The sequence below is a fragment of the Mandrillus leucophaeus genome, unplaced genomic scaffold (assembly GCF_000951045.1).
Source record: "Mandrillus leucophaeus isolate KB7577 unplaced genomic scaffold, Mleu.le_1.0 Scaffold88, whole genome shotgun sequence".
Taxonomy (NCBI): Eukaryota; Metazoa; Chordata; class Mammalia; order Primates; family Cercopithecidae; genus Mandrillus; species Mandrillus leucophaeus.
In genome coordinates, this window is record NW_012109585.1 from 3,303,160 (window position 1) to 3,316,954 (window position 13,795).

The window sequence follows — 13,795 nt, forward strand, 5'->3', positions numbered from 1 at the left end:
GAGACCAGCCTGACCAACATGGTGAAACCCCGTCTATACTAAAAATACAAAAATTAGCCAGGCGTGGTGGTGCATGCCTGTAATCCCAGCTACTAAAGAGGCTGAGGCAGGAGAATAGCCTGAACCCGGGAGGTGGAGGTTACAGTGAGCTGATATCAGGCCACTGCACTCCAGCCTGGGCAACAGAGCAAGACTCTGGGAAAAAAAAACAAAAAGAACAACTCTGTTCACATAAATTTCCTTCAACATACATTGCAGCTAAGATGTGTACAAGATTTTACATGTGTTTTGGAAGAAATCACACAGAAGCAGCTGCTTTCTCAATAAACTTGGCCAGCTTCACATCTTTTTTGGTCAGTTCACCACAGTCATGTGAGGTGAGAGTTATCTGGACCTAAAAAAAAGAAAAGCAGTTTTTAAAACTCTGAGCAGTAAATCATGGTTATTTTCCTTTGGCAGTTCAGAAATCAGTCTATTATTCAACATTCATATTTCAGAATTAGGGGGATTAAATGATCTAGAAACTACTACATTATGAATAAGCAAAACATTTCCAAAACCCAGTGAACTCCAGGGGCACAGTTTACATCAGGCCTGGCTGAACAGCCACCTTGAAATAAAAAGTTCTCTCTCATGAAGAAGCAATGCAGCTGCCAGAATCTCAAATCTTATTTCTTTAAATAAAAAGAGAGACTGAGGTTCCACTTGAACTCTCATTACTTTAATTACACCAACTATTTTCAGGCCACTGAGAAAAACCAAGCTATCAAATGTAATATCTTAGCAGCAATGTTTGAAACGCACATTTTGAGGCTGGGCGCGGTGGCTCATGCCTGTAATCCCAGCACTTTGGGAGGCCAAGACGGGCGGATCACGAGGTCAGCAGATCGAGACCATCCTGACTAACATGGTGAAACCCTGTCTCTACTAAAAAATACAAAAAAACTAGCTGGGCGAGGTGGCAGGCGCCTGTAGTCCCATCTACTCGGGAGGCTGAGGCAGGAGAACGGCGTGAACCCGGGAGGCGGAGCTTGCAGTAAGCCGAGATCACACCACTGAACTCCAGCCTGGGTGACAGAGCGAGACTCCGTCTCAAAAAAAAAATAAAATTTAATTTAATAAATAAATAAATAAAAAGCACATTTTGGCTGGGCACAGTGGCTCACACCTGTAATTCCAGCACTTTGGGAGGCCGAGGCAGGCAGATCACCTGGGTTCAGGAGTTTGAGATCAGCCTGGCCAACATGGTGAAACCTCGTATCTACTAAAAACATAAAAATTACCCGGGCATGGTGGTGCACGCCTGTGATACCAGCTACTCGGGAGGCTGAGGCAGGAGAATCACTTGAACCTGGGAGGTGGAGATTGCAGTGAGTTGTGATGGCACCACTGCACTCCAGCCTGGGCAACAGAGCCAGACTCCACCTCAAAAAAAAAAAAAGAAAATAAAAAAGGCACATTTCCAAATTAGGGAAGTGGGAGTAAAGGGCAAAATTACGAGCTAAGAGAAGCAACTAGCAAAGAAAAGTTTCGCCTGGTGCGAAGGTGCTCTGTATTATTCTAATAAGTCACGTGAGTATTGTGAAATTCTCTCTCTTCAAAGATTTTCATAGAGAAGACGTCACAGAAATCTAGATAAGACATTCCAAATGGCATGACCATAAAGGCAAGGACACTTTTGGAGGAACAAGGTTCTTCTCACTGTGCCCCCTCAAAACTTTTTAGTCTGTCCTTTGTCTTAAATAAGGTCAGTTCCTACACAGGATACAAAATTTAACAGTTCTCAAAGCACAGTTCTTGAGCAAATTTATTTCAACGAGATAAACAAGACCATATCTATCTGATTTGCTACCATTTCTTTCAATAATTTACCTTAAGTTTTGACACATATCTGCATGGCTGATACTCCAGTTTAATTCAGGAGCCTCATTTGGCCCAACTTTCTCGTATTAGCTTCAGCAGAAAGACAAGCATGAAAATAAAGAGCTTATTCACTGTTCTTAGGAGCAGACCTGAAAATGTGTTACTAATTTGCAATAATACACAGGCATTCTGAGAGAAAGGATAAGACTTTCTTAAGCTCGATGACATTTAGCTGCACAAGATGACAAGGAAGAAAAAGTTTCTTAAACTCTGTAATTAAGGTGATTCCCAAATAAGGCAGTTTAGTTACCTTGTTGTATACATTGAACCATTCTGGGTGATGATTCATCTTCTCTGCTTGTAGGGCAACTCGGGACATAAAGCCAAATGCCTGCATAAGATGAAGTCAAGAGTAATTACTGACATTGTCCTCTACCCTGAGCCTGAGAGACACAACAGAGCAATCCAACCAAATAAAGACATGCAAGGATCCTTGGGGAAGCCTGTGGAAATCAAATATGAAAGGACTGCTCTCTGCAGGCCTCTGGGGTCACAGTGCAGCAGGACTGTGACCTACTGCTGGATGGTGAAAAACTATCAGGCTCAAGTAAACAAACCAGGAAATTGGTCTCACCCAGTGACCCGTCTGGACTATTTAATTGTCCTCAGGACGAGACTCTACAAAATAGCATGAGAATAATTTCCCTTCAACCCAGTGCTCCAGGTCTCACTACCTGGCTCCAAATATTAGGAGCCACTTCTCTTGCAGCTCTGCTCCTTTTGTTTTTAGTGATTGGGCTGCTAACTAACGCAACCCACAAGACTACGGAAAAAGGTCTCCTGAGGGTGTCTTAAGCAAAAGCACCAGCAGAAATGAACAACTTCTTCATCTCACCTCCCAGGCAGGACAGGAACAAATCAAAGACTATTGACACCTAGAGTGAAACAGAAGCCCAGCTTGCCTGCTTGGGTTCTTCCTGCTACTGCCTCACACTGCCATTTCAAGGTGACAGTGCACCCACTGCAGGGCAGAAGGCAAGCCAGGAAATGAGCAGAGGGCTGCATACCAGTAACACGATTAAGTGTGGACTGACGGGGCTCTGTCTTCATACCACAGGGGGAGTGGAAACAATTTTGTTAAGCAGAAGGCAAACTTATCTTGAGAAGAGGGAAAAAACTCATTTTTTTGTTTGTTTTCAATTTTTATGAAGGTAACTGCAAACAATAGGAGAGTCTGTCCCTGTTGTTCCAGAATGCAAAAATACTTGGTAAGACTCTTAGGGTAATGGCACATGAATTACAAAGTTACAGTGGAATTAATAGGGCAGTACCCATTACACCCACGTAAATAAATATTTAACTTCATTAACCCTATCCAGAAAATCCAATATGATGTTAGCTGAGCTAACTAACTCAACCAATTTTGGGATCACCAAATGACCAAAGTGTGCATTTCCTAGTTAACAGTGAGAAATACAGAAGATGCCATTTTAAACAATTCTATATCATTCACTATGGTACCTCTCTCGGAGTCAATTTTATTTGGGATAAAGATTTCCATGTTGACATTTAAGGCCTGAAGGTTTTCCCTATAGGAAAAGGGAGAAAGTTCAAGCAAAATCCATTTAACCACATATGGAATTATCTGTGGAAAAACAATATTCACTTTCCCAGCCCATCTCATCTCATAAGCTGATTCTCTAGATTATGTGAAGGGAAGGAACAAAAGCCTGGTTTTTGTTTTTATACAGACAGGGTCTCACTATGTTGCCCAAGCTGGTGGACTGCAGGGGCTGTTTACAGGTGCAATCATAGCTCACTGCAGCCTCAACCTCCTGAGCTCAAGGGATCACTCAAGGGATCCTCCTGCCTCGGCCTCCCAAGTAGCTGGGACTACAGGTGCATGCCACTGTGCCCAGCCAAGAAAGTCTGTTCTAATTATTCAAACATAGAGTTAACCCACATTAAACTACGTGTAAGGAGAATTTCTACTCTGCCTATAATGCCTTATTCTTGTTTAGCATTAGAAGATGTACAACGCTAATCAATATCACTGATAGACAGCAATGCAATTGTTAAGGGCATGGCCTTTTGAGCCAGGGAGTCCTGGATTCAAATCCTGATTCTACCACTTAATTATCATGCAATTTAACTATGAGTCTCAGTTTTCTTTTTTCTTTTTGAGACAGAGTCTCACTCTGCCGCCCAGGCTGGAGTGCAGTGGGATGATCTCGGCTCACAGCAGCCTTTGCCTCCCAGGTTCAAGCGATTCTCTTGCCTCAGCATCCCGAGTAGCTGGGATTACAGGCACCTGCCACCACGCCCAGCTAGTTTTTGTAGTTTTAGTAGACACAAGGTTTCACTAGCTTGGCCAGGCTGGTCTTGAACTCCTGACATTGTGATCCACCCGCCTCAGCCTCCCAAAGTGCTGGGAATATAGGCGTGAGCCACCACGCCTGGCCCTCTCAGTTTTCTTATTAGTAAAATGGAGATAATAATTTTTAAAAGTCACGTGATTACATTCTAATAAACAATGAGATAAGGTATATAAAGGTACTTAGCACAGCACTTGGTACAGAATAAGAGATCGATAATGGCACATACTGCTGTCACTACTGCTTCTGACCAAACTACACAAGGTAAACCTTACAAAACACAATGAGCGGTGAAAAGCTCTCCATGGGCTTGAGAATCTAAGATTCTAGTTGCTGTCTCCCAGCAGAATGGCTCTTTCCTTTTTCCAGTTGTCATGAACAGAGACTTGCACATGTATAGCAAACAAACAGATAATACACTGTGGGGTAACATCCTGATGCACACTGACTGGGGAAAGCAGCTTAATGGCAAGAAATTATGTGTGCACAGTCACTACCCAAGTTCTTACACCCTGTGGTCACAATTTCTTTGAACCACGTCATTCTAAAATGTCTAAAGTGATGCCTACAATTCCTTGCCATTTCCCATTAGCCAAGTGGATCAAGTGGATGATTGGAACACAGTCAGAAGTGGTCCTCAAATCTTTGACCGCTGGCATACCATCAGTACAGTAGCAAAATCTATTCCATCACAGATATAAGGCTTGAAAGGAAACACATCCACAGCCGAAGAGGCATACTGATCAAAGAAAAAGCATCTACCATATCTACATACAATTTAAAAAATGTTAAGACACATCAAAACACCCTCAAATTTGTATTTTCCTCAGCTTTGCATATTTCCCTTCAACCGTCACATAATATTTGCATTTAATAAAATACTACAAAGCCTGATAAACCATTTACACAGGATTTATTCCTAATTATTCCTTGGGGAAAAGAATACTCAGTCTGCTCTGGAAGCAAAAAGACAATTCCATAATCCTTCTTCCATATAACAGAACCAACCAATCCCCAAAATATTTATTTTTAAATCCACAAATTAAAAACATCTATCAAAATATACACTCAAAGAACTACTTCAAGGAATTTAGATGACTGAACAGGAGAGAAAAAAGGCAAAACTCAAACTGAAAGTTTGATTATCTGGAATACAATGAAGAAGATACAATGCCAAAAAGCTGACTTAGCAGATGGTGAAAAGCATCTGCTTCTTTCAAAGATTTCTTTTTACAGTCTTAGCTACTTGCTTATGGGATTCCAGCTGGAATCTAAAGGCTTTGAGCCAACTAAAAGTCAGAAAAGCTAGAAACAGCCAGAAGCAGAATAGACATCACTAACAACCCAGTAAGAGACCCAAGAGGACAGGATCCAGAAAATGGGCAAAATGAAATAGAAATCAACAAGAGTTTAGAAGAACTAGTACAGAATAAATGTATAGGACAAACAAAAGAGATCTAACATAAAGATCGTTGTTGGCCAGGCATGGTGGCTCACACCTGTTGTCCCAGCACTTTGGGAGGCCAAGGTGGGCAGATCACCTGAGGTCAAGAGATCGAGACCATCCTGGCCAACACGGTGAAACCCCATGCCTACTAAAAATACAAAAATTGGCTGGGCGTGGTGGCGCATGCCCGTAGTCCCAGCTACTCGGGAGGCTGAGGCAGGAGAATCACTTGAACCCAGGAGGCAGAGGTTGCAGTGAGCCAAGATCATGCCACTGCACTCCAGCCTGGTGACAAAGCAAGACTCTGTCTCAAAAAATAAAAAAAGAAGACCATGTTGCTACTTAACTGAACAAAAATATGAAACCCCCCAAAATTAGAGTGTAATTTAAGAAAACTATATGACTCAGAATACTTGGGGATAAGAATTTTTTTAAAAATAAGTTTTCCAAAAATAAAGGGTTTAAATCTACAAATTGTAAGAATTCAATCATATGTATATACTGTAGCAAAGTTAAACTCGGAAAATTAAAAAATCCTTTTGGCATCTAATCAAAGAGATCAATTCATCTATAAGGATGAAAAGAATCTGGCCGGGTGCAATGGCTCATGCCTGTAATCTCAACACTTTGGGAAGCCAAGGCAGGCAGATCACTTGAGGTCAGGAGTTCGAGAGCAGTCTGGCCAACATGGCAAAACCCCATCTCTACTAAAAATACAAAAATTAGCTGGATGTGGCAGTGCGCACTTGTACTCCCAGCTACTCGGGAGGCTGAGGCAGGAGAATTGCTTGAACCCAGGAGGCGGAGGTTGCAGTGAGCCAAGATCACACCACTGCACTCCAGCCTGGGCGACAAAGCAAAACCCTGTCTCAAAAAAAAAAAAAAAAAGAATCTGCTGACTTCAAACATTCTCATATCAACATTCAACATTATAAGTCAGAGGAGCAAGACCTACAAAAACTTTAGGAAATGAAAGTTGAAAACCAGGAATTTTATACCCAGCTAAGCTGTTGTTCAATAAATACAAAAGACAGACATTTTAGAAATGCAATAACTCAGGGAATAATTCTCACTTATCCTTCTTGAGGAAACTATTAAAGGATGAACTATAAGTAACTATGAGATGAACGGAGAAACTATACCAAAGGTATTAGCAGTAAGCAATATATTCATTCAGTTCTAGGAATACATTTAAAACAACTGTGGGAACTACAGTTACAGAATGGAATGTGTATGTTATGAGCTATTAAAGGAGTTTAAAAGAGAAAGGACAAGATGAGGAAGGTACGTAAAAGTAAACAAAATCTTTGAAAGATGAAAGATCAAGTTAGAGACATAAGTATATTTAAATGTGTAAAACTTAAGTACTAAGACTGGGCACAGTGGTTCATGCCTGTTATCCCAGCGCTTTGGGAATCCAAGGTGGAAGAATTGCTTGAGGCTAGAAGCTTAAGACCAGCTTGGGAAACACAGTGAGACTCTATCTCTACAAAAAACTTTAAAAAAATTAGCTGGGCGTGGTGGCATGCACTTGTAGTCCTACCTACTCGAGAAGCTTAGGTGGGGGGATCTGTCAAGCCCAGGAATCTGAGGCTGCAGTGAGCTATGATCATACTCCACTGCACACCAACCTGGGTGACAGAGCAAGACTCTGTATCTGATTAATTCATTAAACATAAGCACTAGGACTGAAAAATATAAACTAAAATTAAATAGTGAATGAAAAGTAGGAGAAAATATTATTTCAATATTGCTTTGTGGGGGGGGACCACAAATGCTATCTAAAGAAACAGGACTATATTTTCTTTTTTTGTTGTTGTTATTAAGATGGAGTCTCGCTCCGTCACCCAGGCTGGAGTGCAGTGGCATTATCTCAGCTCACTGCAACCTCTGCCCCCCAGGTTCAAGCAATTCTCCTGCCTCAGCCTCCCGAGTAGCTAGGATTATAGGCACATGCCACCACACCTGGCTAATTTTTGTTTTTGTATTTTTAGTAGAGACAGGATTTCGCCATGTTGGCCCAGCTGGTCTCAAACTTCTGACCTCAAGTGATCCACCCACCTCGGCCTCCCAAAGTGCTGCGATTACAGGTGTGAGACACAATGCCTAGCCAGAAACAGAAGACTATATTTTCTATGTAAAATTATAGGTATATAATTTTATAGGATCTTGTAGATACTATATATAGGTATAATAGTACATATATATGTATATAATACTATATACAGGTATTATATATGTATACAATATACTATGTTATCCATAAGGTATTATCAAATGATAGTATGTGTATATATAGTTATAATAGTATCCACAAGAATCAAAATAAAAATATAAACATTCCCAGTTAAGAAGTAAAGAAAAACACAATTAAAATGAAACAAAGAAAACACAGTCCATATTATAATTTAAAATAAAGAGGAAAAAAGTATTTTGGTTCTGCCGTGTTTTATAAGACTAAACCCATCTGTCCAATCAATCAATGTAAAGAATGTAAATCCAACCAATCAAAATAAACAGAAAACTTTCACACGGGATCACAAAGCAAAATTCAATCATTAAAAATAAAAGTACATAGCAAATGCAAAAAAAAAAAACTTGTTAATAAATTATATTGAACAGGCTGATTTAGGGCAAAACACTAAAAGTCCTGAAGCGGGTAATTTGCATTTATAAATCTGCATCCACCAATGAAGATTAAATAATTACAAATATCTACACTACAAAGAATAACACGACATTTAATAAGCCCATGTAGGAAATATAGGAATAAATAGAAAGAAACATTTATAGTTGGAGACTTTAATTCACTTTTTTTTTTTAAGAGACAGGGTCTCTCTGTCTCCCAGGTTGGAATGAGTGGCACGAATATAGCTTACTGCAACCTTCAACTCCTAGGCTTAAGGGATACATCCTATCTCAGCCTCCCAAGTAGCTAGAACTACAGGCAAGTGCCATTATGCCTGGCTAATTTTTTAAAATTTTTGTAGAAATGGGGTCTTGTTATGCTGCCCAGCCTGGTCTTGAACTCCTGGCCTCAAGTAATCTTCCTACCTCAGCCTCTAAACCTGTAAGTGGCAGGATTACAGGCATGTGCCACTGCACTTAGCCTAACTTACATCTCTTAACCCAGGACAGATTAAACAAACATAATTTTAAAGGTAGAGCTAATTGCTACACTTTAAACTCTAAAAACTGAGAATAACACTTTTAAAGCGCTCATCAAACATTCACAGAAATTAAACATATATTGGTCCACAAAGAAAATCTCAATCAATTCCAAAAAGTAGAAATAGTACTGACAACATTCTCTGGAATGCTGATAGACAGGAATAGATGCACCCTTCCTTAACATGATAGAATATATTCTCAGTCCAAAGGCAGCATCAGTTTTGTTAGCATCATTCTCTATAGGGAAACACCAGAATTCCCATTAAAGTCAAGAATAAGACCAAAAAAAAAAAAAAAGTCAACAGCCTTCTCATACAAACAAAAACCAATTAGAAAATATATCGAAGAAAAGATACCATTTAAAATGGCACCAAAAAACAATCTAGGAGTAACTTAACAAGAAATTTATAAATTCTTTTTTTTTTTTTTTTTTTTTTTTTTGAGACGGAGTCTCGCTCTGTCACCCAGGCTGGAGTGCAGTGGCCGGATCTCAGCTCACTGCAAGCTCCGCCTCCCGGGTTTACGCCATTCTCCTGCCTCAGCCTCCCAAGTAGCTGGGACTACAGGCGCCTGCCACCTCGCCCGGCTAAGTTTTTGTATTTTTAGTAGAGACGGGGTTTCACTGTGTTAGCCAGGATGGGAAATTTATAAATTCTATTTCCAGAAAACTTTAAACTACTACTAAGAAATAGATAAATCTTACTACATTAAATTTTTTTTTTTCTGTACTGCAGGAAGAAGACAGGCAAAAATTTTTTTTTCTGTATGGTAATAAAATCCAACAAACAAAATCAAAAGATAAACAACAAATTATATTTGCAGTATATACTTCCTTAGCATATAAAAACCTCCTGCGTATTAATAAGGAGACCAATCACCCAGTATTTTTTAAATGAGCAGAGGACATAATAGACAGATAACAGAAAAGAAATTCAAATGGTTCTGAAACATAAAAACTGCTCAATCTCAATCATGATAAGTACAAATTAAAAACTAAGTTAAACCTAGTAGCTTGACAAAGATCAAAATATTTGCTAATATTCTGTTGGTGAAGATATAGAAGAAAAGGTATTCTCATATACTGCTGGTGAATATAAGTTGATATAATCATCATGGAAGGCAATCTGACAGTATCTGTCAAAATTGAAAATGTCCATGCCTTTAGACCAAACAATTCTAGGAATTTGTCCTGCAGACACATTCACAAATTACAAGAAAAGTCATTGCAGCACTGCCTGTAATAATAATAGACTTGAAACAGCAAAATCTCCATCAAAAGGGAATTGATTAGAAAGATTATGGTACATTTACACACTGGAATACTATGCAGTCATTAAGCAGAACAAGGAAACCATTTATCCTCCGACATGGAAGTACCTCTAAGATACATTACTAAATGAAAAAAATATATATGCATAACAATAGTTCATGAAGCATATAAAAAGGAAAGAAATTATATACTTGTGTATGCATTAATATCTGTGGACGGATATACAAGAATGATGGGAGCAATGGGGAATGATGACGAGAGTGGAGACTGGGAACTGGATGGTTGAGAAACACAAACAGGAAGACTTCCTACATTCTTTGGTACCTTTTGAATTTGCACCATGTGTATACCTAATCTATTTTTTAAAAATTAGTTTGGGAAAAAATGAACAAGCCATGCAAATAAAGTTCCCACTGTGAAAGGAGCTGGGATCCTTTAATGTACATAATCTGGTTCATATTAAAATATTTTGGCTCACATTAACTTCTTAACATATGCCTACCTGTTTAGGTGGGTTTTTAGTGCCAATTTACAGCATAGTTTGTCTATGAGCCATGTTCTATTGAGCCACGGCCATTTCAAACAAACATATGGCCAACAAATAACATATAATGGCTGATAATAGTTTCAGTCTTTCCTCTACTGCAAATTACAAACATTTTATGAACAAGTCAATGAATGTATGATGAAGTATGACTCTCTAAGTTACTCTACCATTTTAAGGAATGTAAGCAATACAATCACAGTAAATTGGGCCAATGAAGTTTGTCATTTGGAAATCTCCAAAGCATCAGCAATTAAAGATTTTTCCATGAACCCCAAATCAAGTATTCTTTGGGAACTTTAATTTTTCTTTAAGTTCCTTTCGTTTCATTTTATTCCATGAAACTATGAAAGACTATCAGATGCACGTAACCAAGACGAAAATCCTACATCAATCTGTGAAATGTTTAACAGCACCCTGAATTTAAAATATAGCTTCAGTCAAATAACATGTATGATTTATTAAAGTTCTAAGACTTCTAGCACATATTTACAATACAAATCTTTCATTACACAGAGCAATTCTCTTTGATATACATTCTTAAATCAGCTGCCTTTTATATTTTGATTATAGACTATTTCAATTATGCACTAAAAAAGAACATATCTCCCACTAAGAAAATGAGCACCAGCTACTCCAAAGTAATTTCCCCAGTACAATCTCCATTAAGCCTCTAAATACTTCCTTTACTAATTCAATGAATTAGACCTCTATTGTTTATGAATCACCATTATGTTTGTAGGCCTATAACCCTTCTTTTATAAAACACAATTGCTATGGAAGGAAATGATATTTATGTCTGATTAGAAATGAAAACACTATTACATAAATCAGTTTGGGCATTTCTTCACGTCTTGAAACATGATCAGCAATTTACTCTAATTGGTGATCAAGGAAACTATCTTGTGATCAATTAAAGTAATTACCAGATTCCGGCAACACAACCTACCTTAATTTCAGCTAGAGTCTGCACTTCTTCAACTTTAATTAAAAATAATGAAAATTATTAAGCAAAATGCAAGGCAAGATCATTGCCAAGCACGCACATGTCACAGGACAGGACCTTCCCCTGGTGTTGGTGACTTATCAATCACATAAACACTGTCTAGTGCACCAAGTAAAGGCGTTCTTTGCCACAGAACATGATTACACGTCTCACTAAGACTTTCACATGGAAAACACTGTTAACTGTTCTAGTCACCGTAAAGGAAACGTCAGATTTTAATTTGTAGGGAACACAAGAATATTCTCAACTAAATTGTGAGGAACAAATCCAACCAAAGATGTATTTGATCTATGCTTTTTTTCTCTGGACTGTCAGACATATTTTGAGCACACTGGTCAATTGGGTTCAATTCCTAGCTCTGCTATTCACTAGCTATATGACCTCAGAAAAGTTACTTAACTTTTTAAATGAGTTTCAGTTTCCTCATATGTAAAAGGAGCTAATTCATGTAATATACTTTACAGTACGCCTGGCACTCTATTAAGCACTCAGTTAATGCTAGTGATTATTATCATCATCAACAACACTTTGATATTATAGTGTCTGTGGCCTGGAAAGGAAGAATTCCTTTCCAAACCTAGCAGAAGACCAATTTGAAGGCCAAAGAAATTCACCTTTACAAGGCTCAGAAAACCAGAAACATCTTTAACACTGTTTCTCTGAGTGGGTGTCGGCATGGGAAGATTTCCTTGCAGAACTGGCAATCTGTCAGCGAGCATCTCAGCCAAGCAGGTGACTCATGTCTCCTTGAGGATGTGGGGCTAAAGGCCTGCTTGAGGACCATTCCCTGTGCAGTCCCTTGTGTGTCTGGGGGCAGACACAACTCCCACCAATCCTAAGCCACTAGTCTACCTGCCATCTACTTGATCCGCCACAGAGCTCAACATTTCCAATAACTAGGGCCAAGAATATCCAACTATGAAATTAAAACTGGCTTCTCCACGCACTGAAGACAATGTCCACAAGCTACTGAAAAAGCTGCCTGCTCTTCCAGGCCCCAGAAGAAATGAGTCCCCCTTAGCTCATGGTAATAAGTACATTTTTTGAATGTCACTGAACAGGTCACCACCTGTGAGATAGCATGCTCACTTCTAAACATTGCTTTCAAAAGCTGTTTTCATACGGTAGCACCTTGGAGCCTTTAAAAAAAAAAAAAGTTTCAAGTCACTGCTCTTGGCAATTGCCATAATAGCCTACACAGCCAATTGGAAAAATATGGCAACTCTTTAGCTAATGACATGGTACCATCTTCAACATTCACTGTTAAATGAAAAAGCAAGGTGCAAAACAACTTTCTTTTGCAGAATTAGGACTTACCAATACATCAGTAAATTTATACTGAATTCCCAGGTTAGGAAAACTCCTCTTAGATAGCAGTATACTAATACAAATCCACTCTTCTCCAGGTGGCAGGGTGTACACCCACAAAAAAACCTCTACACATGATTTTACCAAAGGATCCTTCATTTCTGTTCCATCTTTAGTGGAAGTTCTCTAACTAGATAGAGTTCACAGAGCTGATGTATACCAAAAAGACATTCTGGTCAAGGTGATCACTAGCTATGAGTATCTTTTCCCTGAAGAGACACTACTTGTTTCCAAATTCCTCTGCACCTAAGTTTAAATTCATTTCCCCATATCTTCATCAGCTACTATTGGGCAGACCAACTGCCCAGTCTGATTAGCTGTTTCTTAAATTTCTCACCATCTTTCAGTTTTGCTGTCTCAGAATTAGCACATTTCACCAGTTTTCTACCCATTCGTTTCTCCTAAAGCAAACCGAAGCACTGGTTTTAAAACCACCCCAAGAGACGCCCCTTACCAGAGTTCCCTAGTGTCAAAATAATTTGTGATGCTTTGCAATTCATGGGGGCTGTTCGTTATTGCCAACCAGCTGCCTCAGAAAAGTCCTGTTGGAGGTTTTCTTCCCTAATCTGCAGATAATCCTTATTTGTTGGCTTTCATAGTCTTATGAGGTGAGAGGTATTGCAAACACTGCCAAAGTTTAGTTAGTTTTGTTTTAGCAATCCTTTTAAAAATTGAATTTAAGCTCCTTGGTACTGTCATCAGTACAAAATTATAAAAAATTCTACTTCATATAAAAAAAAAAAAAAAAAAA

The 13,795-nt window shown here is 38.9% G+C and overlaps 1 protein-coding gene across 1 annotated transcript in view; it reads right to left on the reverse strand.

Annotated features, from left to right (window-relative positions):
• Window positions 1-236: 236 nt before the first annotated feature.
• Window positions 237-13,795, reverse strand: part of PCBD2 (pterin-4 alpha-carbinolamine dehydratase/dimerization cofactor of hepatocyte nuclear factor 1 alpha (TCF1) 2) — a 43,341-nt gene continuing 29,782 nt past the window's right edge. Inside the window, exons 3-4 of the mRNA XM_011969301.1 lie at window positions 2,174-2,254; window positions 237-394 (exon numbers count right to left, since the gene is read on the reverse strand). Of these exons, the coding sequence (XP_011824691.1) occupies window positions 299-394; window positions 2,174-2,254 (177 nt within the window). The 3' untranslated portion in view covers window positions 237-298. The remainder of the gene's footprint in view (window positions 395-2,173; window positions 2,255-13,795) is intronic.